The sequence below is a fragment of the Branchiostoma belcheri genome, unplaced genomic scaffold, assembly GCF_001625305.1.
Source record: "Branchiostoma belcheri isolate BF01 breed outbred unplaced genomic scaffold, Haploidv18h27 scaffold80, whole genome shotgun sequence".
Classification (NCBI taxonomy): domain Eukaryota; kingdom Metazoa; phylum Chordata; class Leptocardii; order Amphioxiformes; family Branchiostomatidae; genus Branchiostoma; species Branchiostoma belcheri.
Genome location: NW_017804465.1, coordinates 89,687 through 115,274, shown reverse-complemented (window position 1 = coordinate 115,274; position 25,588 = coordinate 89,687). Strand labels below are relative to the sequence as shown.

The following is a 25,588-nucleotide window of genomic DNA, read 5'->3' as shown; positions in this document are numbered from 1 at the left end:
CTCACAAGGAGGAAAACTCTTGTAATCCCCCTGGTCTTATACAAAGTTTTTCACAGTGTAAGTCACAATGTTACCAACTCTGCAAGGATAAAGGGTGATTCAAAACTTTTTTTAGTACTTTTAGACACCAACCAACTTTACTGGCTCAGGGCATTACAAGGTTGTATAATGGAACCTTTTACCAACTCTGCAAGGGAGAAATTTGAAAAATCCAAAATGTGCTTAATACTTATACAAATGTACACCAGCCAACTTTCCTAGTTTGCTATGATATAAGTCACCCTGTTACCAACTCCGCAAGAAAACAGACAAATCCTGACGTCCTGCCTGCGTCTATTTCCTCTCAATGAAAGATAAGCCGAACAAACCACCCCAAAATCCTGACCTCCTGACCCTAAACGGTAACACCGATATTTCCCCATCAGGCGGCTACAATGAGGGGCTTAGCCCTTGGTCACCCAAGTTGATGACACGGCAAAACAGCAGAGCAACACTAATAGAATCACCCCAGCGCTCACCACATCCTGAAACTCACAATTTCGACCCCTCAGGCTACGGAATCAGCTTGGCTCCCTCAGACCGATCGCAGCGCTTAAAGTGTCTCTTACGACATGCCTATGAAATAAACCTTCAGGAATTGGACCATAAAGTTGTGAGCTTTGTGTAAAGTCTATGCAATCAGGATGGCGTAACTTGGAGTTACAGGGTGTCTGCTGTATAGTCGGTACCTCTTATGTCAAGGAAAAGATCCTCATAAAAAAGTTTGAGCAGAGCAAGGTGCAACACCAAGGTCTAGTCAGTAATCTGTTTGCTGTAGTGACCAGAATGATAACGACAGGAAAATTGTGGCCCACTGGGACTTGATAGTCCTTTATTGTTGGAAGCTATCTCAGAGATTCAGGTTAGCATGTTCACTTTGGCAAAACATATAATTGTACCTGCCTCAGATTTTCCAACACAACATACATGTAGGTAAACAATAGATAGAATGTCATACTAATATATACGACCTTAACTAAGGCCTTCTGCTGAAGTGTACACAAAGGTCAAACACAATGACCTGGACCAGATGACTGTGGTGTTGGGTTACATTATGTAGCAAGTTGGAGGGGCTGGTCATCATGTAGATGAATTATATGTTTTAATACCTTAATGATAAACAGGACACAATAGTTCGTTGAACTAGACCATGTGATGGCACACACAATGCATTGCTTTGCAAATGTTTAATACCTTTCTACGTAGTCTTATACCAATTGTGTACAACTTTGCAAGACAAGTGTCAACTTCTCATATTGACTGTGCACTTATTTCTGAGTTCGTATTGGCTATCAACTCCAGCTGTCCTTGGCCCCATTCCGCTTCAGTGGTTGTGAGTAGTTTTGGGGCAGGCCGTTATGAGGTTATTGACTGAACACTGATGGTCATTGGGCACATGACCTTTGTCATTACTGACTGTATTTGTTTTGGGCTGGGGGGAAATAGAACCTACATGTAGGTGACCCAGGAAGTGAGCTGAATGTGCAGGACAGGAATATTTTATTCAATGTTCAATTATACATGTATCTACTGTATATCAACTGATGAGGCTCCACGAATATATTAAAGACTGTGATACATGTAGATGCACTTCTAGTAGATGCAGTACTCTGTACTTTGTACAATTGTTGTGCAATAAAGCTACATGTACATTTATCACAGAATTATATAATAAAATATTATTAACAGAAAAACTGGAGTTCCTAAAACTCTTTTACTCTATCTGGCTTTGGAAATTAGGATTAGGAAAGTTTAAATTTTCACAAAAGTCAAATACATCATTCTACTATCACCATGTACACATGTACTAAACAAGAGAATAGTCAATAGAGACATACTCATCATGCTTAAGGCATGCAGTAGCAGGTAACATGTAACGTTTCGAAAATGGTGGCCTTGGAATTTTAAAGACGAACCTACTAAATTTTAATTTGCATTTTAACTATTTTCATAACTATTTCAGAAGATATAAAATGTAGTTGTAGCAATAAGCAATGCCTATCCTATTCCCAATCAGAATGCTAATGAATAAATCCTAATGACTGATGAACAGAATAATTGAAACTGTTATAATATTCCCCCCGGCGCTGCCAGCTAGATGCAAAATGGCAAGTGAATAAAATTTACCTAATTGCCATTTTCAGTTCCTAATTATGCTTTTTACGTTGATTGTTTTAATGCACATATTTGACCCATGATGGCAGCGATGCAATGTGTATGAATTCTGATGGGAGTGATTATGGGAGACTTAATGAGATGGGAAACGGCTTTTACTGCTTCATAACGGACCAATTACTTACTCATGTTTCCATCAAGATTGACAACAGGGGATAGGTGTATAACTGAGTGTAAATCAAAATCAGTCTTCTATTGTAGTGTGACTTTTCAAAGTTGCACGTCCAATTGAAATTGCTACTTTCTTGGATTAATCTCAAGGTAAAAATATAGAAAATAAACATCATAAATACAGAGGGAAGGAAGGAATACTTGAATATGACTGTATTCACTCCATAAAAGCGAGCGCATTGAAAGCATCGACTTGGTCCTTTGCTTTGTAATCATTATGTTTTTTTTCTTCAGATTTTAAAGCATATCTTTAAAAAATCAATTGGTGTGACCCTATCATACTGCACCTTTTGAGCTAGACATGTGTAATAACATTTGATGAATACATGTGGTTTTAACATATTACTTGGACCATGATGCTTACATGTATATTACTTCTACTTGGAAAAAACCTATCTTCAACACAAAATTATACAAACACAAGGTGATGTATACATTCATGGTACTAATTGCTGACTTACAGGTGTGACCCGTATATCAACGAATGACAAATTTTGATAGCAAAAAAAAATCATCTGACTTCATATTATACAACTAAAACTACCACATTCACTGCGTCAGATGCATGATTCACAAGCACTTGGCATTACAAATGAGACGGTAAATCACCATGAGCACCCAAAGCAATTTCAAGGCTATAAAACTGTGACAGTCATGTTTTTTCAAGTTGAATCAACCCTATCCCAAAGCTGTGAGGCAAAATTGCAATTAATGCTGCTTGTTCTGTATTGCAGGTTGGTTCATGGCTTTTTTGGCCTATTTCAAACTCTTCATTCAAGTATGAAATGATGACAAAAATGTGCTAATTACATGTAAGAAATGGCACTAAATGTTAATATCAGACCATTTCCTCATCCAGAATATTTTTTGTATTGCTACCCTGAAATTGCATTCGATGTCTTTCTAAATAAGTGATTTGGAGAGAAATTTTATTCATTGGATACATCCCACCTTATATGGCATATTGAACTTTGAGGAGGTACAGTATCGCAGAAGCCCTAATACCAGGGAAACTGAATTGCACTGATCTTTCACAAAAAGTACATATACTTTAACCACCAAAATCACAAACGACATTAATCTCTATTTCATTGTTTCAAATTGGCAGCATGGTACCCTAACAGCGTGCCATCAATACCTCTTCCATCCTTTGAGCAACAGCCACTATTTGTAACCCTAAATGTCTCTCTATCATTCTGCAGCATTTTCCTGCTTTCTTCGGGGAGTGATTCCAGAATGCTCTGAGAACGCCACAATTAGCCATAGAACTATTACCTCGTCTGCCAACCCCCCTCCTTTATTGCTGCACCTTTTTAACTACCCTAATTTTGTAAGTGGGTCGTAAATCGCAAGCGGCGGGGACATGACGGGAGAGAAACGGCCGCCATTAAAAACACATTCTGCTGACTCAGGAATGACCCGGCCCGCCGAAACGCACCATTGTTTAAGCATCGCGCTCCTGATGAGGATTAAACGAAGCGCGACGACTCACTGATTTACATTCTATTCACATCGCTCGTATTGCTGTCAGGATATCGGGTTGTCTTCGTGCTTCAGAGAAATGATACCACATTACCGTGTAATGTCATAATGCAAAAAGTTTTTGTATTATGAAATTATATTTGCATCCTCTGTACATGTTAACTCATTTCACTGTTAGGATGTCTTAAACTTTGTGCTCTGTCTTTGTGCTCCTGAGAAATGTTACATTCTACAGTGCATATAAAAGGATATAAATATTATTTTTACATTTGTATTTGAAATGAGAATGAATAATATTCAAATACGGCAAGAACATGATTTTATGGCATCCTCTGTACGTTGCTCATTTCACTGTTAGGCTATCAGTTGGTCTTAAACTTTGTGCTCTCTTTCTGCTTTCCAGAGAAATGATCCATGTACCACATTACCATGTAATGCTAAATGATTGTCATTATGCAATACATGTAGGTAGAATGAATTTCACCTAGACACTAACCTGCATACATGTACATGTATGGAAGTGGTACATTTCAAGCAGTGTGTTCATATCACTTGTTGTAGTGCTGGGAGATATTAGTGTGACCCATTTTGAGCTTTTCTCTCTAGAGGGAAAACGAAATGCAAATCAGCTGTAATGCAAGAAGTATGAACCTTTACTCTGAATAAAAAATAAATAACGTTCAAATGATTATATTCATTTGCATTATTTTCACATCACTCACTTTATTGTTGATAGAGATCTGTTTTCCTTTGTGGAATTTTTCTCAAGGGAAAATTCATTCCAGCTGCTATAATGCAGAAAGTATGAATGTTTACTTTTCGAGTGTCATAATCAGGGTCATAAACCACGAGACAAATCTTCCTGTGATGTTTTTATCACTGTAGTAATAACAGAAAAACCAACACAGAATAGGATTATGTCACATGCCTCAAATAACACATATTTTACAAGGATTGTTTGCAAAAATAGTGTGGCGATAAATAACAAATAAAATATTATGTTTAGGTGTGAGTGGCTCAAACCTTACAGTCTAGTCTCCAGGCTGACATCTTGAAGAGCTGATAGTCACCTGTTATGTCAATCCTTCCACAAATGTGGCAATTTTCAATAAATAAATTAAGAAGTTTGGTTTACTGTTATTGGGGTTTCTTCTATAATAGGCTTAGCGAGCTTCTTGTCAAGGGAATAAAACATGCTGTTGCTGTAATGCTTAATGTATGAATGTTTGTACTTTAACCTTCTCTCTACTGCCTAACCTGGTAACCAATACAAATTTGGGCCCAAAATGGCTAACTTAGCCGGCAGAAGGTTAAAGTATCATCATAAGCCAGCCATTAAGCATGTCGCAATTTCCTGTGACGCTTTTACGATCCCAATAAAAAGTATGACAAAAGTATGCATGTCTGATTTTGTCATAATTGGACAGGTTTTATTTGAATTTAGTATTGTAGCTGCATCGTTCCGTTTGAGTGGTACAAGATAAGCCATAAATCATGCTCAAGCAGGCTCACGTATAATGCCTACAGCATCATTATTACTTTTGTTAAGGATGGAATTTTGATGCCCTCCATGCATCAATGCAAGCAATAAAAGCAGTGCATCACACCCGCAACATAAGAAGTTCAACATGGACTGTTGAAGAAGTTTACTTCTTATTTGCTGCCTAATTCTTTGCAGTTCCTTTTGATTATTAATTGGCCATTAGAGCTAGATATTCACATTCAAACTAGAAAACTAACATTTGCAAAGCAAATGCATATTATTTTTACCTTGATTTCACACAGTCTACTCTAACCAACTCTCTCTCTCTCTCTCTCTAACAAACTACAGCTTTGTTTATGCTTACTCAAACACATTCATAATAACATACATATGGTGACCAGCCCCTCCAACTGCCATTTGCTACATAGTGTAATACGACACCATAGGGTGTCTGCTACAGTGTCAGTTCCTGGCCCTCAAATGATATAACTATCAATTTCTCTTATTGCATGAAGCATTTGTTAACTATGTATATTGTAGCAATATATTATCTTAGACCTTTGCTAACTCGTATGTAACAATACACTACAACTGTCAGTCTGCAAGTATCGCAATAATGTTGATTTATTACAAGCAGACAGGAAGAAATTGGACAGTTAAGTTGAGTTACTAGACAAGTTTTGTTCTTTGATTATATAGTGTTGCAGACTCATGCTTCATTTTTGGGAAAGTTGCCAACAAAATGCTTTGTTTGGGAGTCAATGACTCTACTGTAATGTTGTACATTGGTTCAATGGCCTCCCTATTGTACAATGTACATAGGAGCATATCGGCATAACGTACTTTGCCTGCACAAGACTGAATTTTATAGGTTTTTGTTGGCTGTTCGGTCAATGTTGTATTGTGTTGTCTGTTGCAGAAGATATCTTTTCCAACACAACATTTGAAAGCTACTTTAATATTTATTAGAATGCTGTTCCACATTTCTCTACTTCAATTCACATTAAAAAGTTTTGGACATGCTCAAAATCATTTGGGCCAGCCACACGGATGGATGCAAAAAAAATGGAATTTACTGAGAATTTTTAGAATGCACTTCAAATATCCAGGAATATACAAACTTTTAAAGGATTTTCATTCAGACCACAATACATTCCACCTCTTGTGTGAATGGGTATAAAGGTTCTGGCAGGCATTAATTAATGTTGTGCCCTTGGGAAATGCACTTCACACCATTTTGTCACTTGACTCAGTTGAAAATGAGTACCTACATGTAGCTTTGGTTATATGTCAAGGCCTAGGCCACAATGTCTACAGTTCCTTGATTTTTGGACCTTTAAAGGTAGGAAATGATTTCAGAAGCAACAGTTCAAGGTGAAGTAGGAAGCACATCTGACAAAAACAACAGCCGTCAACTGCTTTCTACCTCCAAGAAGCCCTTACAATCAGTAATCAGTGGACCACAGAATCATTGCATTACAGTTCCTGCAACCTGCAATGAAGGTGAAGGGTATCAGCTAAAGTTCACTGCCAACTGATTGGCCTTGTAGTCAGACTCTTGCCCCTAAGAGCACGGGGTTCTTGCAATCCTTAAGCCACACTTTTTTTTATTTATTTTGGGGTTTGCAGGTTCAAAACAATTATCCAAGACTGGAAGGTCCACAAAAGAAGGAAAGTCTACATCTCGGTACACAGTTTCTGAGAGTAAAAATATAGTTGAATTCAAGTTTGACCCAAGCCTTTTATTTTCTTTACCTTTTGTAACAGTATGTAACAGTATCCAAGAACCAAGGAAACCTGTTGGTGTGGCTTAAGGTGTAAGAGATTTTAAGAATTTTAGGAGTTTGGTCTTATTTTTCTCCCCTGCATTGAAGCAACTTATTATTAAACAACAAAATCATATCTCTCTCCTCTTGAACAAATTACAGAACAAAACTGGAAGTTCCACTGCATTGTTAAGACAAGCTGCTAGGGAGCTCAAAATCTAATCATTTTCAGGTCTCATCAAGACCTACCTACCTACTAAATTTCATAACAATCCATACATAGCTTCTTGAGTTATCTCACCAAACAGTAAACTACACATACATGCACAAATGTATGAGGATAAGTAAGGATAAGTAAGTAGGAAAGGGAATAAAAGGCTGTAAGGTCAATGTCTCATTCAACGTTATTCATAAATCTACAATCAACCATTAGTGATGATTATTCCCTACTGCTAACAAACACTACTGCAGAACTGTATCGCCTCAGCCTATCGGGATCTGTACAACCCATTATGAATATCTAATGGGTGTAATAAAATCAACTTTTATAATTGGATCCTGACTTGCATGGGTTCAGACCATTCATTTAGAAGGAAATGAAAGTAAGATTCTGATTATGTCAAAGAAACGATGATCACTGGGGTACAATTGATGATCAGTTGGGTACAATTATGAGCCATTGCCATTACAGAACTTGCCCAATGAGGAACCTGCTAAACTGTATGCTCTTTACATCCTGTCCCAATACTATTACAGTTTTTTTTAAGATTGAGTATGAAGTATTAGGTGTAAAAGTTTGCATACTTTGTTATTCTTTTCATTATGCATTGGGATCGTAAAAGTGTACAACTGTGAGTCATTGCCATTACATAACTTGAGCAAGGAGGAACCTGTTAAGCTGTATGCTTTTAACATTCTGATTCCTGCCTATGGTAACCCTAAATTAGGGTTAGTCAGTTAGTGTAACCCTAAATTAGGGTTAGCGTCACCCCCTCATTCTTACTGCACTGTAACCATCTCAGTCCTGATCACGACAAACATAGCTGCTGTACTGACATGTCCAAGCTTTAATAACACTGAGGATGTGTGGCAACACTACCTTGTGTATTACATTGGAACCACAGTAACATACACGTACAGACAGAGAGGCACAAAACAATTCACTCCCTTGGGGTGAAGTAAATATGAAGTAACAAATTATAAAGTACTTAAACAATAACTACATGTACACTTGTAAACAGTTATTACCTATTGAATATTTTCTCCTGATCTGGATGACTGTACAAGTAATATTAACAGACTGCAGTACTTCCTGCTACACCTAGGTGGCTCTGTACAATGGTGTCCCTGAACTGTGTTATGTTTAATTTTAGGGAGGGTTGAAGTCTTAACAATATCTGCAGCATTGTGGAGGTGAACATCGTGCACTTGCTTGCAAATGCCTTCTTCTTTGACTTGCTTTTTGTCAGCCACAAGCTCATCAGCCACAAGCTCATACACTGTGGAGTAGAAAAATGCTGATAGACCCCCAAAAGAAGAGATGATGACAGGGAATGTAACAGTAATATTTCACCTGGTTAACAGAGCAAATATAAAAGATATTGATGTCACTACCAAAATGCTGCCCTTGTACCTCTCCATGGTGCTGAAATGTGTGTTAATTCACAACGCCTAGGGTTTGTTTTCATTGCATCCCAATTCAATTTGTTGGTTCCCGGATTTGTTTTACAAAAAATATGAAGCAAAAAAAGCCAAAGCATCCTATTTCAGCCCCAAATGCTACCACAGGAGCCATGAAGTCAACATACCAGGCTGGTTTATGATTAAAGCAATGAACTTTGAACTTTCAATCAAACCACTGCAAAATGGAAAAAACTAATAACGTGGAAGGCAAGGACTTTCTTTAACTTAACCCACTTTCTATTTTGCAAATCAGAAAAAAATGAAGTGGGCAAATCTAAGTACCAATTAATTCAATCGGTGTGGCCTGAAAAGAGCAACTATAAAAGATAATGCTGTCACCACCAAAAATGCTGCCCTCTCCTTGGTGCTGAAATGTGTATTATTTCACATTGACCATTGTTTGTCAATTTTCAGCTTAGATAAGTTAATTTTCAATTTAGTAGGATTAATCAAGCCTATCATAGCATATGAATATCTGTGAAGCAAAAATGTGAAAAAGGTTGCTTGTTTAGTATCCTGGCTGGTCCTAGCCATTTATTGGTGGTACCCAAATATAAAGGGTCTCCTCACCTAGCTTGATTTGGGGCTATTTCAAATGCTTCAAGTATGAAATGATGAAAATGTGTTAAGAAATGGCAGTAAAAGCCAATATCAGACAGATTTCCTCATCCAGATTGTTTTTAAAAGTTCTAAAGAGAGACAAAGCCTGACCTATTAACTCACTTGTAAGTTTCCGAGTCATTAAGTTCCACCAATGCATAGCCTATTATTTGTGACCCACATCCATGATTGATTGCAATCAACTAAACAGCCAGATTGCAATTGTTTCCAATTTCCCGCTAACCTCCGCTGCACACCGTGTTACACATTTGGGCCACCTGAAAAGTTTCCAATATCCGAGACATTTTCTCCTGTCAGTTTAGGTTTGCCTTCCCATCAGGTAGAACCACCTTTCTGACTCCTGTTTAAAGACTGTTATAGACTGATCACTGTGGCAAAGCAATAAATCAGGAAGGTGTGTTTGGATAATTTCTTGGTGTCGCTCTTTCTCCTTGGCTCTTAGACATTGTAAAGGTGCTATTTGAATATGTCAAGGCTGGTGGCATATATAGGGCACAATCAATTTTCACGGAAAAAATTTCATAAAAAATCGCAATTCAAAAATAGGAGAAAATTTACACTTTCTAAAAATAGCCTTAAAATTTGCATAAATTACCATCTTGCAATACGACTCTTTTGACAAAACTTTTAGGCAGTACTTAACTTGAACATTTACTTTTAGAAGACATTGTTAATAGTCCTTAAACATAGTTATACATGCATTCCACCTTAAAGGAAGAGGGTTAGGAGGTAAACTTTAATCTGACTATATTCACTCCTTGAAACTATGCATGCCAAACTACAGACTTTCCCTATGGAGTTATAAAAGGAACCTTTTATACCTCCATGCTTTCGGCTAATACTGTTTCCATAATTATTCATCTTGCAATTCAGAATTGTTTTGCTTTTTGAATCCACTGAGAATCAAGAAATTAAATTGGTGTGACCAGCACGTTGGCAAAAGCGTACTGTGCCTGTGCAAAAATCACAATATTTTGTGCATAGAACATGTCATTTAATGTCATATTTGTTTCTTTAAGGATGACATCCCATCTGAAGTTTTCAAATGTTGTGTTGGAAAATATATTATCTGTAGTTGCCAGGCAACAGAGGCCGTGGCAGGCCTAGAAAAACCTGGGTGGAGTGTCTCCAGAGGGATATTAAGGAGTGTGGTCTGTCCAGCACAGACCCACAGGACAGAGCCAGCTGGAGGCGAGGTGTCCAGAACAGCCGTCTGCTGCCCACCCCTGGGACAGGGAAACCGGCAGCAGAATAATCAAAACCAGGATAGTGAGTGAGTGAATGAGTGGGCAAAAGTCTGAAGCGACGTTGACAAACATTCAACAGAAAAATCGAGGTTTCATACTAGAGCAGTATGTTCTGCTGACATGCTGATGTGACCTAATCATCTTGTGCATCCATCATCGTCATGCTTGGAAGAATTTAATATCTGTTGATTCTGGTAAACAAAATTGCTGAATGGATGACAGAATCAGGTGAGGCATCTCCCAATATTGTTTCATTTAATGTTATTAGTAGCAAACCAAGCAATATGGTAAGGTTAAAGATACAAAAGATAATGAAATTATAAAACAAATTGTAGATACCATGTCAGATAACAATATTTGGAAACAAAATTTATGATAAACATTTTAGTAAAGGAAGCAAGCAACTTGTAAATGCCAAAAAGTTGTCTGTAGTCATAAACCTTTTCATGCAGCTAAAAAACCGGTTTAAAAGGTTTTTTGTGTGTATCACCAAGTCACACCATGATATCATTTTGTACCAAAAAAGCTGGCAAGGTGGCCTTGTGGTTAGGGTTGTTGTTGCTCACAATCTGAAAGTTCTGGGTTCAAACTCCTGGTAGGCCCCTATCCCCACACTCGACTCAGTTAAAAATGAGTAGCTAGCTTTGGTTAGGGATGTCCTCTCAGATAGGACGTATAATTTATTATGTGAAGTGGACACCAGGTCCTGCGTTTGAGGAAAGACACACCTTAAAGATTCTACCACATGTCATCAAAAAGAGTAGAGGTCCTTCTCAGTGTGAGTGGTTCAAACCTTACAGACAGGCCTCAGGGTTGAATTCTTGAAAAAGAATTATAGTTATATCAATCCTTCCAACATGTGTGATAAATCAAGAGAAATAAATAAATGAAAGTCTGAAGTCATTATTATAGCAGACCAATTCCACAAGCTCACCTTTCTTGTAACAGCCCACAGATTTTGTATGAGTCTCATGGGGAAAAAGTGTCTAAGTTGGTGCCTTGCGTATTTGAAACTTTTTTCCCGGCTGAATTAGCAGTAATCTGGAAGTGCAATTGACCCTAAATCCCACCATTACCCCTCCTGCCACCTCCTGACCTCATAAATGACTAAAACGGGAAAAATCAATCTCCAAGTTTACAGCATGTCCATGTTGGAATCTTGTTAAGATGTACCTAATCTCGTTGAAATAAGGCAAATTGGCTGGTAAATTTGCACTCTACTTGAGTGGGGCTTTTTAATTTTTTTATGAGCATCTGTTGATGGCATTGTGTGTTGCAGTGGCTGGGTTAGCAAACATGTAAAGATCATGAGGTCATGGGTTCAATTTCTTGAATTCCTGGCTAGACATTGTGTTCTTAGGAAAGGTAGTGTACACAAGTTCCTCACTCCACCCAGGTGTAAAAATGGGTACCTGACTTTGGTTGGGAGGTACAAGGCAATGAAAGGAGAGGGATGGGCTCCACCTTCCAATACTGTGCCCTAGACACAATTGAGTAACCCTAACCCACTGCCCCTATGGCCTTAAGAAAGGCTTTGGGACTACCTTCCAATTGCCTACCTACCTTTAACTTTTGTTTTCAATCAATGGAGTACACGTTTACAAGGCTAGGGCTGGCAGCATTAGGTCTTAACCTTCTCCCTGCTGCCTAACCCCATAACCAATAAAATTTGGTGCCAAACAGGTACCTTAGCAGGCTGAAGGTTAGGTTCAGAGAAAGTATAGTAAATTAAAAGGAGCATGTACAGGTGCTCACGGAGAGGGAAGTATTACAATGATGGAAACAATTTTGATGCCAAAGTGTTAAGTAAAACTTAGAATATCTCTTAAAAGTTTTGCTTTCCATTGCTTGTGTCATGAATCCCCAGAAGAGATGATTGGCTATAAATTAAAGCAGTGCTTGATTTACCTGTTGATTTGACTTCTTGTCTTCTTATTCTCAACAATCTGCATACATATTGAGCAAAAGCACAGACTGTGTCATAGTTGTGCCAAACTGATGCACGTCTTTCCTGCCAGATGTTTCAGATAAAGAATAAAGAACTTTTATGATTTACAGCAGGTTACATACAAATGAAAAGAGGGAGCAAAAGTCAACAACAAATGACTTGGGAAAAACAGTCCTGGGGGAACTTGAGAAGATGGGTTTTACTTGGGATTGGACAGAAGACAGTGAGAGGCAGTGGTGGCCCAAATCATCAACAGATGAGAGTGGCGATGATAATGATGACTTACATTGTGTATGTGTGCATGAAGTTTAAACCACCTTTTCATTATTGCATTAGAGCTGGTTTAGATTATCATGTTGATGTAATCTTGAGTAGTCATGATTGCCATCGATATACATGTACATGTACAGTCAAACTGGTACACCTACCTCTACATATGGACCAAGGTGATCACTTTTTGGTGGTCCATTAGATAATTTTCCTCATTGACAAGAGAATACCACATACAAATGTAGACCTACAAAGTTTCATGACTGTCCATCCATAGCTTCTTGGGTTATTGTGCATAACCACATACACACAATGTACAAACTTACACACATACACACATACAAATGCTACCAAAAACATAACCTTCTGGCTAAGGTACTAATAACAAGTTGGTGTAAATTAATTATGGATATATACCTGTCACTCATCTACCTGTACAAGATAGTTTTTATTGCATTCCTCATTTCTGATGGGGACTCCACACCCCAGTGATCCGTTATTGGCAAAACAGATCTTCCATTACATGTGAGGTTAACGATGCAGACTTGTCCTCAGGCTCTTAGTTTTATTACTCCCGTTTACTGCCTCATTAGGCCATAGATAGATAGTAGTGTACGGGTGTAACTCCTACCATTAGTCTACTGACACAACACTGAAAGTTATGCTGATGAAGGTTAGACATCCAGGTAAATGATACTCATACACAATTCAAACTGTACTAACTGGATAAGTTACGAAAACTAAATCTGGCTGTTGCCAGTAACATCTTTAACTCTTCTTCAACATCACTAATTTTAAAAATGAATTGTGAGGCAAAAATGCAATGTTGCTGATGGAAGACAGTTGCTTGTTTCATATCGTAGGCGGGATCTAGCTATTTATTGGTGGTACCAAAAAATAAAGGGTTTCCTCACATACTTTTTGGACTATTTCTAATGCTATGAACATGAAACGATGTTGAAAATGTGATAAAAAATGGTAATAAACAACAATATCAGACAGATTTCCTCATCCAGAATATTTGTTGTATTATCACCCTGAAATTACATTGGATGCTTTTAAAACACAAGTCGTCAACTTTTTTTTCAGTTCCAACTTTGTCTCCCAAAAAATATACGCAGCTTAGTCTGTAACAGTGACTGTACATTCATGAATAATCCAGGAATGAAGAGAGCCGAGAAGAAATGTTAACTGCCTGAAAGTAACACCAGCCGCAAGGTTTGATCAAGTATTCTGTACACCCAGTAGTCTCACCTTCTTTAAGTGCCTGCCAATTGTTCCCACATGATGTATCGCAGGTCTACCGTAAGCTTCCAGGACAAGGTTTCCAGGGCCCCCCTGGGGGGTGCGTTATTAACCTAATCATACCATAATGGATTAGAACGCATCCAAGGTCGCGCCCTTGCCCCCGGCGCCATGTCACCTACATTTTAATGAGGAGAAGAACCCCCCCCAGGAGAATCCTCAGGTGTCATTGGAATCTCAATTTAGAACACTTGGCACTTGTGGTTTCTTTCCCTGTAGTTTATGGATTTTTCCATTACACTTTGTGGGAGACAGTCATCTTATAATAGACAAGTTATGATATGCAATGTGATTAGATGTAACCTGGGAGAAACTTGAAAGGTTATACTAGCTTACTCCAAACATCTAAAATAAATGTAGCCTTAATCTAAAAGTACAATAATGATTAAAAATGGATGAAAAGAGACAATGCATGCCGAGGTACATTAAAGGCTCTGATCATTTGGGTTTCAGGCAATTAAGCAATGAAAATGCATAAAGAATATTGATCTTTAAGATTTAATTCAACCTGAATAATGGTTGAGAGCATGTAATAAAAGAAAGCTGTTTGAGTAGTCTTGAGTAAAAATATACAAGCATACAATGCAAAATTTGAATACCTATCTGTCCATCTATTGAGAGGATGGTAGTACTCTGAGATCACCATGTTATGGCAAGGTGGTTTGAGGGTTGTTGGCTTGGATCTAAAAAGTTCTGGGTTTGAATCCTTAGCGGGTCCCAGGTAAAAATTTCTTCAGGTTGGTGTATGATTGAATATGGGAGCAGAGTTCTTTCTTCACAACCACTCGTGCAACAAGAGCTGACGTTTCCATGACCACCTGTCAGATAAAAGATAATGCCCTGATGAAGATGACAGAAAGTACTTGAAATGTTGGCTCTAGTTAAATAAGTGGTTGTTATAGAATGCTACACTGCAATCCCATTTTGACAAGACTCTTTGTGGCATGTCCTTAACATGACATGCCCACGCTAAGAGTGCTTGGGGCAGAAGGGATCCACTCTCTTGTCAGTGTCAGGGTTTACGTGATTCAAAGTCCTCCTCAGAGAGGATTGCTGTGCTTGAAAAATGTGAGGACTGTGTGAAAGGTTTTGCAGCCTGTGACCCCAAAAAATATCTTATAAAGGCTGTATTGCCTTCTGAGTGAAGCCACTTTCTTTGGTCAGTGTCAAAATTTATTACCAAGTTTTCCCTTTGAAAGGGCAGTGGCATTTTGCTGTATGTTTCTAACATATCAGTTGAGATGCATGGTTCATGGCCTAATATGGAGTTGTATGAAGCTGAGACCGATGGTACCTATGGCCCTACTTTTATGGACCTTTCTGCTTACTAACTGAAGAACCTTCCTTGTATCAGTGTCAGAATGAAGTTACTAAATCTAGCATTTCCTTAGAGAGGAAGGTAGCATTTTGTTGAATGTGGAATTGTGTAAGGTTGAAATACATAGTTCATGACCTTTAGCACAACTTACATAAGCCTTAACACATCATGTACATGTAACTGAAGATTCTGAAGGTTCCTTGTGTCCGTGTTAGAATGTAATAAGTTACAAAATCCAACACTTCCTTAGAGAGGGAGGTAGAATTTTGTTGAATGTCAGATTGTGTAAAATTGACATCCAAAGTTCGTGAGCTTTGGCATAACTTACACAAGTTTTAATGCATAGTAACTGAAGAAGCTTCCTTGTGTCTGAGTTTCAGAAAATCAATGTATTCACTATATCTAACATTTCCTGATATGTAGAGGGGAAGTAGCATTTTGTTGAATGTGAAACTGTGTGAGGTTTAGATCCATGGTTCAGGACCTTTGCACAACTTTCACAAACCTTATCACATAGAGACTGGAGACTGAAGCTTCAGTGTCAGAATGTATTTAAACTTAATCCAACATTTCCTTAGAGAGGGAGGTAGCATTTTGTTGAAAGTATAAATGTGTAAAACTGTGAGCTATACTTTATGACCTTGGTCACAAGTTGCATAAAACTTTCTTGTGTCAGAAGTTACTAACTCAAACTTTTCCTTAACTTTCTCCCTGCTGCCAACTTTTGTAACCAATACCATATCTTGTGTCAAAAGGCTATAGCAGCAGGGATAATGTTAAAGATGAATTGTACTTGCCACAATTTGTTGACTGTAGAAATGTGTGAGGTTGACATTCATAGTAGTTCACCACCCACAGCACTACTTACACAAATCATGTTGCATAATAATTGAGCTTTCTTGTGCTGGAATACCCTTACTCAAACTTTTAATTCAAGACAAAAGACAAGTACTTTTTAGTACATTTTGTTGAATGTACATGTAGAGCTGTGTATGGTTGACATTCATGGTTCATTAACATGCCACACAGCACAAACCTGCACAAACCTTATCACATTCATTCATTTCTTGCGCTAGAACTGACTAACCCAAACTTTTCCTTCAAGAGGAAAGACTAAGTGTACTTGCCACAATTTGTTGAATGTAGAACTGTGTAAGGTTGACATTCATGGTTCATGCCCCGTGGCATATTACACAGACCCATGGCACGGTTGGGTCGGTTAATTATCACCCAATCACGCCCTTATGGATGACACCAATTTACAGGCATGTACCCCCCTGCCTGGCAATTTCCACTGACTGATCACTCCTCTGCCCTGGATGTCTGACCTTTTGCGTTTTTGGACGGGAAGCCGTACAGCATGCTGATAGGTAAATGGAAGGCAGGTCGGGCGACTGGTGTTACAGGGCCAGGGCTGGTGCCGAGGGAACATAATTCATAACAAGGCTACTAAAATAATTTCTATAAATATTTGCATGTTTTCTATGTAATGTAACTTATGTATTACTTATAACTGTTCATTATTCTTTCCTGCCCTTCGTTACATGTAATGTTTTTATTTGCTCATTTTGTGTAGGTGTGCACGTTATCAGCCTACTTGCTGCCCAGTGAACTCATTGTATTGTTACGTTACAATTTTGATTAAATAAAATAAATAACAAGGCAACTGGAGACGTCAGAGTTCACCCCCTTGTGACATCCATAATGCTTTGTGACACTTCCAGTCCCACAGACAAAAATATGGTAGAAGTACTAAAGATATGGGTCTGGTATATTGTGTACAAGTATGTTGGGAATTGTAGATTTACACACACACAAACAAAAAACATTTTATATTACAAAATAAACACACACACACACACACACACACAACCTACTTTTCCTCCTACCCTAAAATTAAGTCCATGCAAAAATAAATAGATTTACAGTACTTGAAGTAAAACACAAGAGGTGCTCAAAGTCAACAAAATCACATAACAAAGGCAATGTCTACAAGGCCAGATACTGTGCAGACTCTAACAGGCACCACATGCTGGCCCATATCTGTTAGGAACACCTGGGTGATGGCTTCCTATTGGATGATGGACAACACATTCTACCATCATAGACATAACTAGTAAGGAACAAACCACTGGGGATTTGGGTGGGGAACGTCATACAGGGCTTAGAGGAGTTGGGTTGCATGTGGCAAGGAGTGAAAAGCAAGCACTTAACAGTTTGAATTGGATTCTGCACACCCTCAAGTCTAAGTGTCTATCTCTTTCAGGAAATAATTCTGAATGAAGCAGAAACTATGTGGTTCCACCTGTCTTATTGAGGGATAACTGCAGTATACAGTAAATTTATAAAAGAGCTGGAGGACCATTCTATTCCAAAAATCTCCTCTGTCTATATCTGATATCAATAAAGATTATGGGATATTTTGAAGTATGAAAAGGCAAGTGAAGAACTTCTAGTTCTTCTTATCCACAAATGGTGTGCAGGCTTCTTTGTAATAACAACTACTAGTATTTTATGGTAACGTCACACCAGTGAATTCACAATTCCTTCTCCCATTTCGCCAAATCAACTTTTACCGTCCCCATCGACCATCCCCAATAAAAACAGATGGACTTCAGCGGAGTTCCAGATGGTCCATTTTAGCAGAAATAACTGCTGTAGTTAATGAGGCTAATAACTAGGCATCAAGACAGATTTGTGTTTGATCCCGTCTGTATTCCATCCCCGATAAAGGCAGGCGGACTGTAATAGTGAGTGTCCAGATGGTGTACTCAGGTAGACATCACTGCTAACGCTGATGAGCCTCGTAACTACACATCAACTCAACTTCTCTCAAACTACTTCTCAGTTGCAGAGGGCCAAGGCCAAGATTGGTGCTTGCTGGTAATGAAATATAAGGCCACAGCAACTGTCAGGAAGACTTGACTATTTCAACTACCTGATACTTTGTGTTCTAAGGTATAGACATCTGTTTTCATGTTTATCAGTGAGACATTCCTCTGATTCAATCAAAGTTTCTTGCTCACTTTAGCAGAGGGAAAGCAAATGGTGTATTTTGGGTGCTTTCCATGGTGCTGAAAGTATGGTTGCTGCTGATGAGCCTCGTAACTACACATCAACTCTAGTCAACTTCTCTCAAACTACTTCTCAGTTGCAGAGGGCCAAGGCCAAGTTCGGTGCTCGCTGGTAATGAAATGTAAGGCCACAGTAATTACATTCCTTGGTTCTCTGACATTTTAAGCACAAAGATTTAGTTAGAGAATAACATAAAAACCAAAAATTTTGAGGAAAACTAATCTATTTTCACTACCTAACAACAACCCTAACCACAAGACCACCTTGCCATACATACTCAGCACTATGTCTATACTAGGCAATAAAAGAGGACAGGCTTCACCCCCTTCAATACATCCTCAGTATTACCAGAACTGCATGCAAACATTAGATTCACAGCAAGAAAGCTCTGTAAAATCTGGTTATTACCAGTAAGCTGAGATATAAAAGAATAATAACCCCAGTCTGCCAGTCAATACTGGAGTCAGCAGGACTGTCCTATTTGATCTGTCAAATGTTAGGATTAACGACTTTGAAAGGAAGGGGTGATAAAGTACTGTTTTACTGTTCATACAGGAGTATAGAGAGGATTATGGTGGATTACAGAGATGTATAGTTTATAGTATATGCAATTAGATTTTACGTATGATGTCCTGTTGAACAATAACATTCTAATGTTTGGTGATATCAAACTGGCATCAGAGCAAAACCCTGCAATCAGTATTCACCATGTTAGATACATAAACAGCCAAATCCAACTGTTGAATTTGATAACCTTGTGAAGTTTTTAGTTTCCTGATAATGCATTATCATCATCAACAGGTGGTAGGAATATGCATTGACATGGTCAGCTGTTTCCCATTTAGATGACATGATAACCTTCCTTGCATTTCTGGTTGGGATAGGTTTAACTCATGTTAACTGTTGGACAGGAAATGTACATTGACTTCTGAAAATAATTTCATCATACATGTAAGGTACATAGTCAAAGCTACAAACGTACGTTTGCACAAATTGATATCTACTAATTACCCGTAGTTATTAGAGAATAACTAAATTTTAATTAGGCAATTAGATTATTCTCTAATAACTATGGATAATTAGTAGATATCAATTTGTGCAAACGTACGTTTGTAGCTTTGACCATTATGCACATGAAAATCATATTTCTATTTCACTTACTTGTACCAAAGTGCTATATTATAACTTTAAAGATAATTACATTTGGGGCAATAAAACGTGATGATGTCATCCATATGGTCCAAAAAATCATATTCATAACCCCTTTGTACCCAGGTATCAATAATCAGTACAACTACAGTTCTTTCTAAATTTGTTTGTGAGAAAACGATGGAAAGTCAAAATGCTAAATTAGCCAGGGAGGACACCTTAAACACAGCCAGTAATGTCTCTCACCTGCTTACATTTCATTCTCTATCAAACATCTTCCTCAGAGCTTCCTATGTCTATCAGGCATCTTCCTACATTGGCTACACAAAGCAAAACTCTCAGGAAGGTGTCTGATAGGCATAAAAACTGTAAGCAGGTGAGAGACATAACTGGTTGTGTAAAACTATAATCCTAGTACATTGATTCGTTTCATCTTTTCTTTTTATGATTGATTTAGTTAAATCTATATGAAAATGTAAAAACTATACATTCAAGGTGACAGCAGGTGCAGCAAAAACAAAGTTAATGATATATTTGAATGTTACAATGATTTGTAGTATAAAGTTCACAGTATAGAAGCGACCGTAAAACACGCAAATATAAAGTACCGTAAAAAATGTGTGATTTACAGTGGCACCTTGCAGCTGTTTGGGATATCAATGACCTGCAAAAGTTTGTGCCTCTGTTATTTTCTTCTGCCAACTACTTGTATCAAATTTTCCAGTTCTTTGATCCCATTGGTGATTCCTAAAGCGTGCTGTACTGGTAACTAACCAAGCTACACAGTTAGAAAAAAGTTTTATGCACATGTGCTACATTTACCAAGCTATACAGACAACTGGATTTGTGTAGGATTTTTACAACATTTCTTTGTAGGAAATTACAACCATTACACATAATCCTACACGGCGGTCATATCTCTTTATCACTACTTTTTGCAAGATAGTTAAAAAAAGATGACTAGAAGAGTAGAGCCATGGTTACATGTCCCAGTTGGCAAAATGACTACTTTCCATTGTGCCGTACATTAAATAACATGTCAATAACTGTTATTGTGCATAATAAAAGTCTTTATTGCCAGGGAGTTACATGGACATTTACGACAATGCTGGAGATAACACGCCTCAGAAGATGTTGAGGAAGATTACTCTGTTTTACAACTCCAACCGTAAAAAGTTTGGGCTCATTTGGAAGGTAGCCAAAGGAAACTTTTGTGAGAAGGATTTTGTAACATCAAAATGTCAGAATATTGCTTCATCTAATTTCTTGGCTTACTGGCTTTTGTAGAAAATTGATAAAGTGAGCAAAAAAAAATTATGAATCAACAAAATAAACCTCAATATAAAAACCTCAAAAATAAATGGTTGACTTACTCTAGACAATAGACATGCATATGAAGTATTTGTTATACCTAACCACTGGACTATGCATGCTAAAGGAAAAATTTCTGGTATCAAAATATGAATTGATAATGTGTGTGTATACTGCCTAGAATTTTGTTTGTTTGTTTTGCCTTCAAGCAAAATACAGCAGTTCTCTTCAGTAAATACTTAAAAGTGTGTCTCTCTTAAAATATGGGAAGATATCCCTAACCAAAGCTAGGTTCTCATTTTCACCTGAGTCCATTGAGGAGAAGTACTCAGTCTGGTGCAAAGTACCCTTCCCAAGGACATAATCGTGGAGCCTGCCTGGGATTCAAACTCAGAACCTTCAGATTCTGAGATAACAACCCTAACCACAAGACCACCTTGCAATCAGAATAGTGATAAAATGATGCAGAAAACCCTAGTACCAGGAAGTTCCATTTGTGTGGCCTAATAGCAAATATCTCTGATGAAATAGAGCTGATTTTCTTTGACTGCCGCAGGGATAAAACTAGCTTCTGTAAAAGAGTAGTTGTTGTGGATTTGTCACGGTTGGTAAACTAAACAGCCAGCCATATTTCGCATCATTGCTACAAATCAGTCTATTTACTGGTATAAACCTTGTTATATCTGGATTGGATTGTAAACCCTATCATATAAGTCCCAGGCTGCAATAACTACTGATAGCAGTGGTATTGGTTTTGTGAGCACGACTGCACTAACAAATAACAAAATATAAAAATACTTTTTATTAATGCCTCACCCATTCATTTTGTGTGCTGACGTTCTTACCATATTTCTTCTCATTGCGTACACATCCCTATTATTACACGTTCCTGCAATCGATGGAAAATCTGGTGCTGGCTAGAGCCCTGGCATTGACTTTCTAGCCATGTTTGTTTGTTTGTGTTTTACTTAGCCAGGGTGGCCCATGTCAGTGTGAGGCACTGCTTTACAGTGGGGCCCCGCATTTTGAGTTCAGCATTATGCAGAGCGGTGTAGCTACATCATTTACTGGGTACTTGTGTCATGAAGTAATCCTGGGAAATTACCTTAGAATGCATCATCACAAACCATTAGAGATTTTGTAGACAACGAGAAGCTTAAGATATTCCTCCTTTATTGCTGTTCACTTACAAACACACACATCAACGGGTCGGAAATTATGGAGGGCGATGCTCCAATATTCACACAGTCAGAGGATAAGGGAAGCCATTAACCTGGGAGTAACAAGCTCAAATTGCACGCCAACTTCCTGCAAATGGCACCCTGCACCAGCTTTACAGGGTTCTGTAAATTCCAGGGATTTGGGTTGAAAGGCTTAGATGGCAACTCGTGTTTTTCCCTGCAACTGATGATGGTGTCAGGACACTAACGGGTTACAAATCTGCTCTTGTTAACCATCATCCTGCTGTGTAGCCTTCTGGTGCCAAATTTTTATTGGTAAGGGAGTTAGACAGCAGGGAGAAAGTTAAAGATTAAGGTGCTTCAGTCAGACGTGGGTGGGGTAGGGGGCAACCTCATGTTCCAAGGCCCTTAGGTTATATTACCTATACATTCAGAATGCTCCACCTTTGTTCCGACACCCCTACATTCTGACAAGGTTCAACAACTGATCTTGTGTAGACATACATGTAGTTCTAAGTATTCAGCACAGTACAGTAGACACAACCATACTTTCAGCACCATGGAGAGTTACCAAAACCCACCATTTGGTTACCGCTAAAGGGAATGAGAAACTTTGAGTGAATCAGAAGAGTATCTAATGAAGACAGAGGTCTGTACCTTGGAACACACCATATCAGAGAGTTGAAATCGTTTTCCTTCCAGTTTTTTGTTTTCATGTTACTCTCTTGCTAAATCTATCTTGTGGCTTCTCAGTATGATTCTCAACCTTCTAAAGTATGATTCTCAACCTTTACACACTTTGTCATAATCAGAAGCACATTGGACTTCCCTCTTTCAAATAAGTTGATTGATCAAGTAAACTACAGCACATTTGATCCAAATTCACCATGAAACACTAGCACTATGAATATCTTGTGTTGTTTTTATTGTAAATCTGCCCTCCTCAGCACAGTCCCTCCCTGCTCAATCATGCCACCTCTAGTCCTGCCATCTTTCCTCCAAGAAAATCCCTCAATTGTCTTTGCAGTTGCCCTTTAAAGTCTTTTCTAGAAGAACCTACATTGCCTTGACATCAGGAGTATCCTGTAATTCCTCTTTCCTGCAGAAAGATCCCTTCTCCGGCTAGGACAGCACCAACCTGACACACAATATATTTTGTAGAACATTCTAATGGCTTTCCATGGTGCTGAACATGCAGTTCAAGTGCAGTGGGATCTTCAATGTGCAGAGGTGTGACTCTTCTCAAATATGGGACCTCTGGATTTCCATAACCAAAGTTGGATCCTCATTTTTGCCTGTCGAGTAAGGAAAGTGTTAAGGGCCTTTAATTTCCCATAGACACCACAGTGGGGCCTGTAAGGGATTCAAACCCTGAGTTAACAACCCTGACCACAAGACCTGTTTCCATCCATTTCAGTGTGAATGTATCAGCATCAGTCTATACCAATTCATTTGCTTAATTCTCGAGCATTTTTAGAGAAAAATTTGAAGAAGAGGAAAACTATGTGTACCAAAGTACAAACTTTCCCTTCAGACTATGTTTCACCTTAAACTTAAGTCCATCTGTGTTACCATTGTTTATCTGCTTATCCACAGACTTCTTACAGCCCAGATGACAGATCACCAATAGGTAACAGTCCCACTAAGGACACCTCAGGACAAAAACAGCAGTTTTGTAGACCATGCAGAACAGCCCAGTCTCTGGTATAATCCCAGATGGAGATATAGCTGTGGTTAAGGATTTCTTCAATATCACAGGATAAAGCACTAGGCCAGATCATTTGGTCATTGTCAGAAAGTACTGAATAATATTGGTGTCCAAATAAAACTTCTCTCTCCATGGAGCGAAACACAGTTAATAGACAAATCTTTGTAGAATGTAGAAAAGTTTGTACAGAATGATGTTGTTTAAAGGTGAAAGCTTTAAACAAAATGGAAAGTTTGATACACAGTAGGGTTTATACCACCCCTCACTGGTTGATATAGGTGATATACCCTTTTGTTGGCTAATACAAGACAGGGTCACCAGGTCTCTGTCAGGGTGATGATGTTAAGTACAGTGTGGTCAATATGAGACGGAGGTTTGCCAGGCCTTCATCTGGGTCATTTGTTGTGAATCACCAACCTCCAGATAGTATTTGAACTGTTACACACCTGTGGCATGCCCCTACTCTATTTCAGAAAGTGTGGTGGGATCTTTAATGTGCTTGAGTTGTGGCTCTCTGCAAACAATGTGCTTGCATCCAAGAGGACTTCCCTTGCCAGAGCTAGGTACTCATTTTCACCCGAGTCATGTGAGAAAACAGGTGGAAAGTGCCCTTCCCAAGGACACAACAGTGGAGCCCACCAGGGATTTGAACCCAGGACCTTCAGAATCTGAGTCAACAACCCTAACCACCTTGCCACCTTGCCAACCCTATCACCTCGCCCACCTTATGTATCATTCAAAACAGACAGCTGACCCTTAGTTTTGGATGACGCAGGACGTCTGCCCCACTGCTTTCACATATCACACTTTCCAAAAAGATCAATGGCAAGAGAAGCGCTTATCTTGTATTGTGTATCTACTTGTCCTCATGAGGAAACAGCAGTGCAAAGATTTCCGAAAACGCCGGAGGGCAGACAGGCAATCAGGATACTGGTGCGTCATGTTAGTCTAATGGTTGCATTTGTGAGGCATGTCTTGACCCCGTTCTTCACAATCGTATCACCAACGATAGGCAGTTTTGAGAAGTTTGCAAGGCAGTAACTGTTGGAAGATTTTAGTATCTTACAAGCCTCTTGGGTATCCAGTATTGGTATTGCTCTGTAGGCTATGATAAGGGCCCTGCGACCTGATCTGGTATGTGTGCTTGTTTCTGCAAGAGTACCCTGGGAACCAAACTCATGAGGTTGCACTCTGAGAGCTTACATGCATGCATGAGAGTGATACCTAATATCCAGTCCCAAACTCACAGTGCTTCTCCACTATCTGCTGGTCCCAACAGTCCAGCTGGCTGAGTCTTTTACGCTTGCCTCAATGCCTCACAAGTTTGGTTCAGTCATTGAGGCAGGCAAAATGAGGCTCAGCTGACTGGATTGTGGGGGCTAGCAGATAGTGGTGAGGGGGTGTGAGTAAGGGATGGGGTTACCGTATCACTTTCCTGCATGTGTGCAAGCTCTCAATGCACACGGGCTCACAAGTTTGGTTCCCAGGGTTGTGCAAGGGAAATGTTGGTGCAAAAATCCCCCCAAAACACCTCCAGGTAGAAAAGGGTAATAACAAGATGCTTTCCAATGCATATCTTTTTAAGCAGAGATGGCATGATGAGCAGCCACACCAGTTTGACTTGTTGGTTCTCGGATTTAGAACATAATGCTGATG

At 38.8% G+C, this 25,588-nt stretch overlaps 1 protein-coding gene across 1 annotated transcript in view; it reads right to left on the bottom strand.

Annotated features, from left to right (window-relative positions):
- Positions 1 to 3,707: 3,707 nt before the first annotated feature.
- The window catches only part of LOC109486435, a 31,999-nt gene continuing 10,118 nt past the window's right edge, over positions 3,708 to 25,588 (bottom strand). Inside the window, 3 exon segments of the mRNA XM_019790266.1 lie at positions 3,708 to 3,841; positions 18,200 to 18,388; positions 18,724 to 18,736. Coding sequence (XP_019645825.1) covers positions 3,708 to 3,841; positions 18,200 to 18,388; positions 18,724 to 18,736 — 336 coding nt within the window.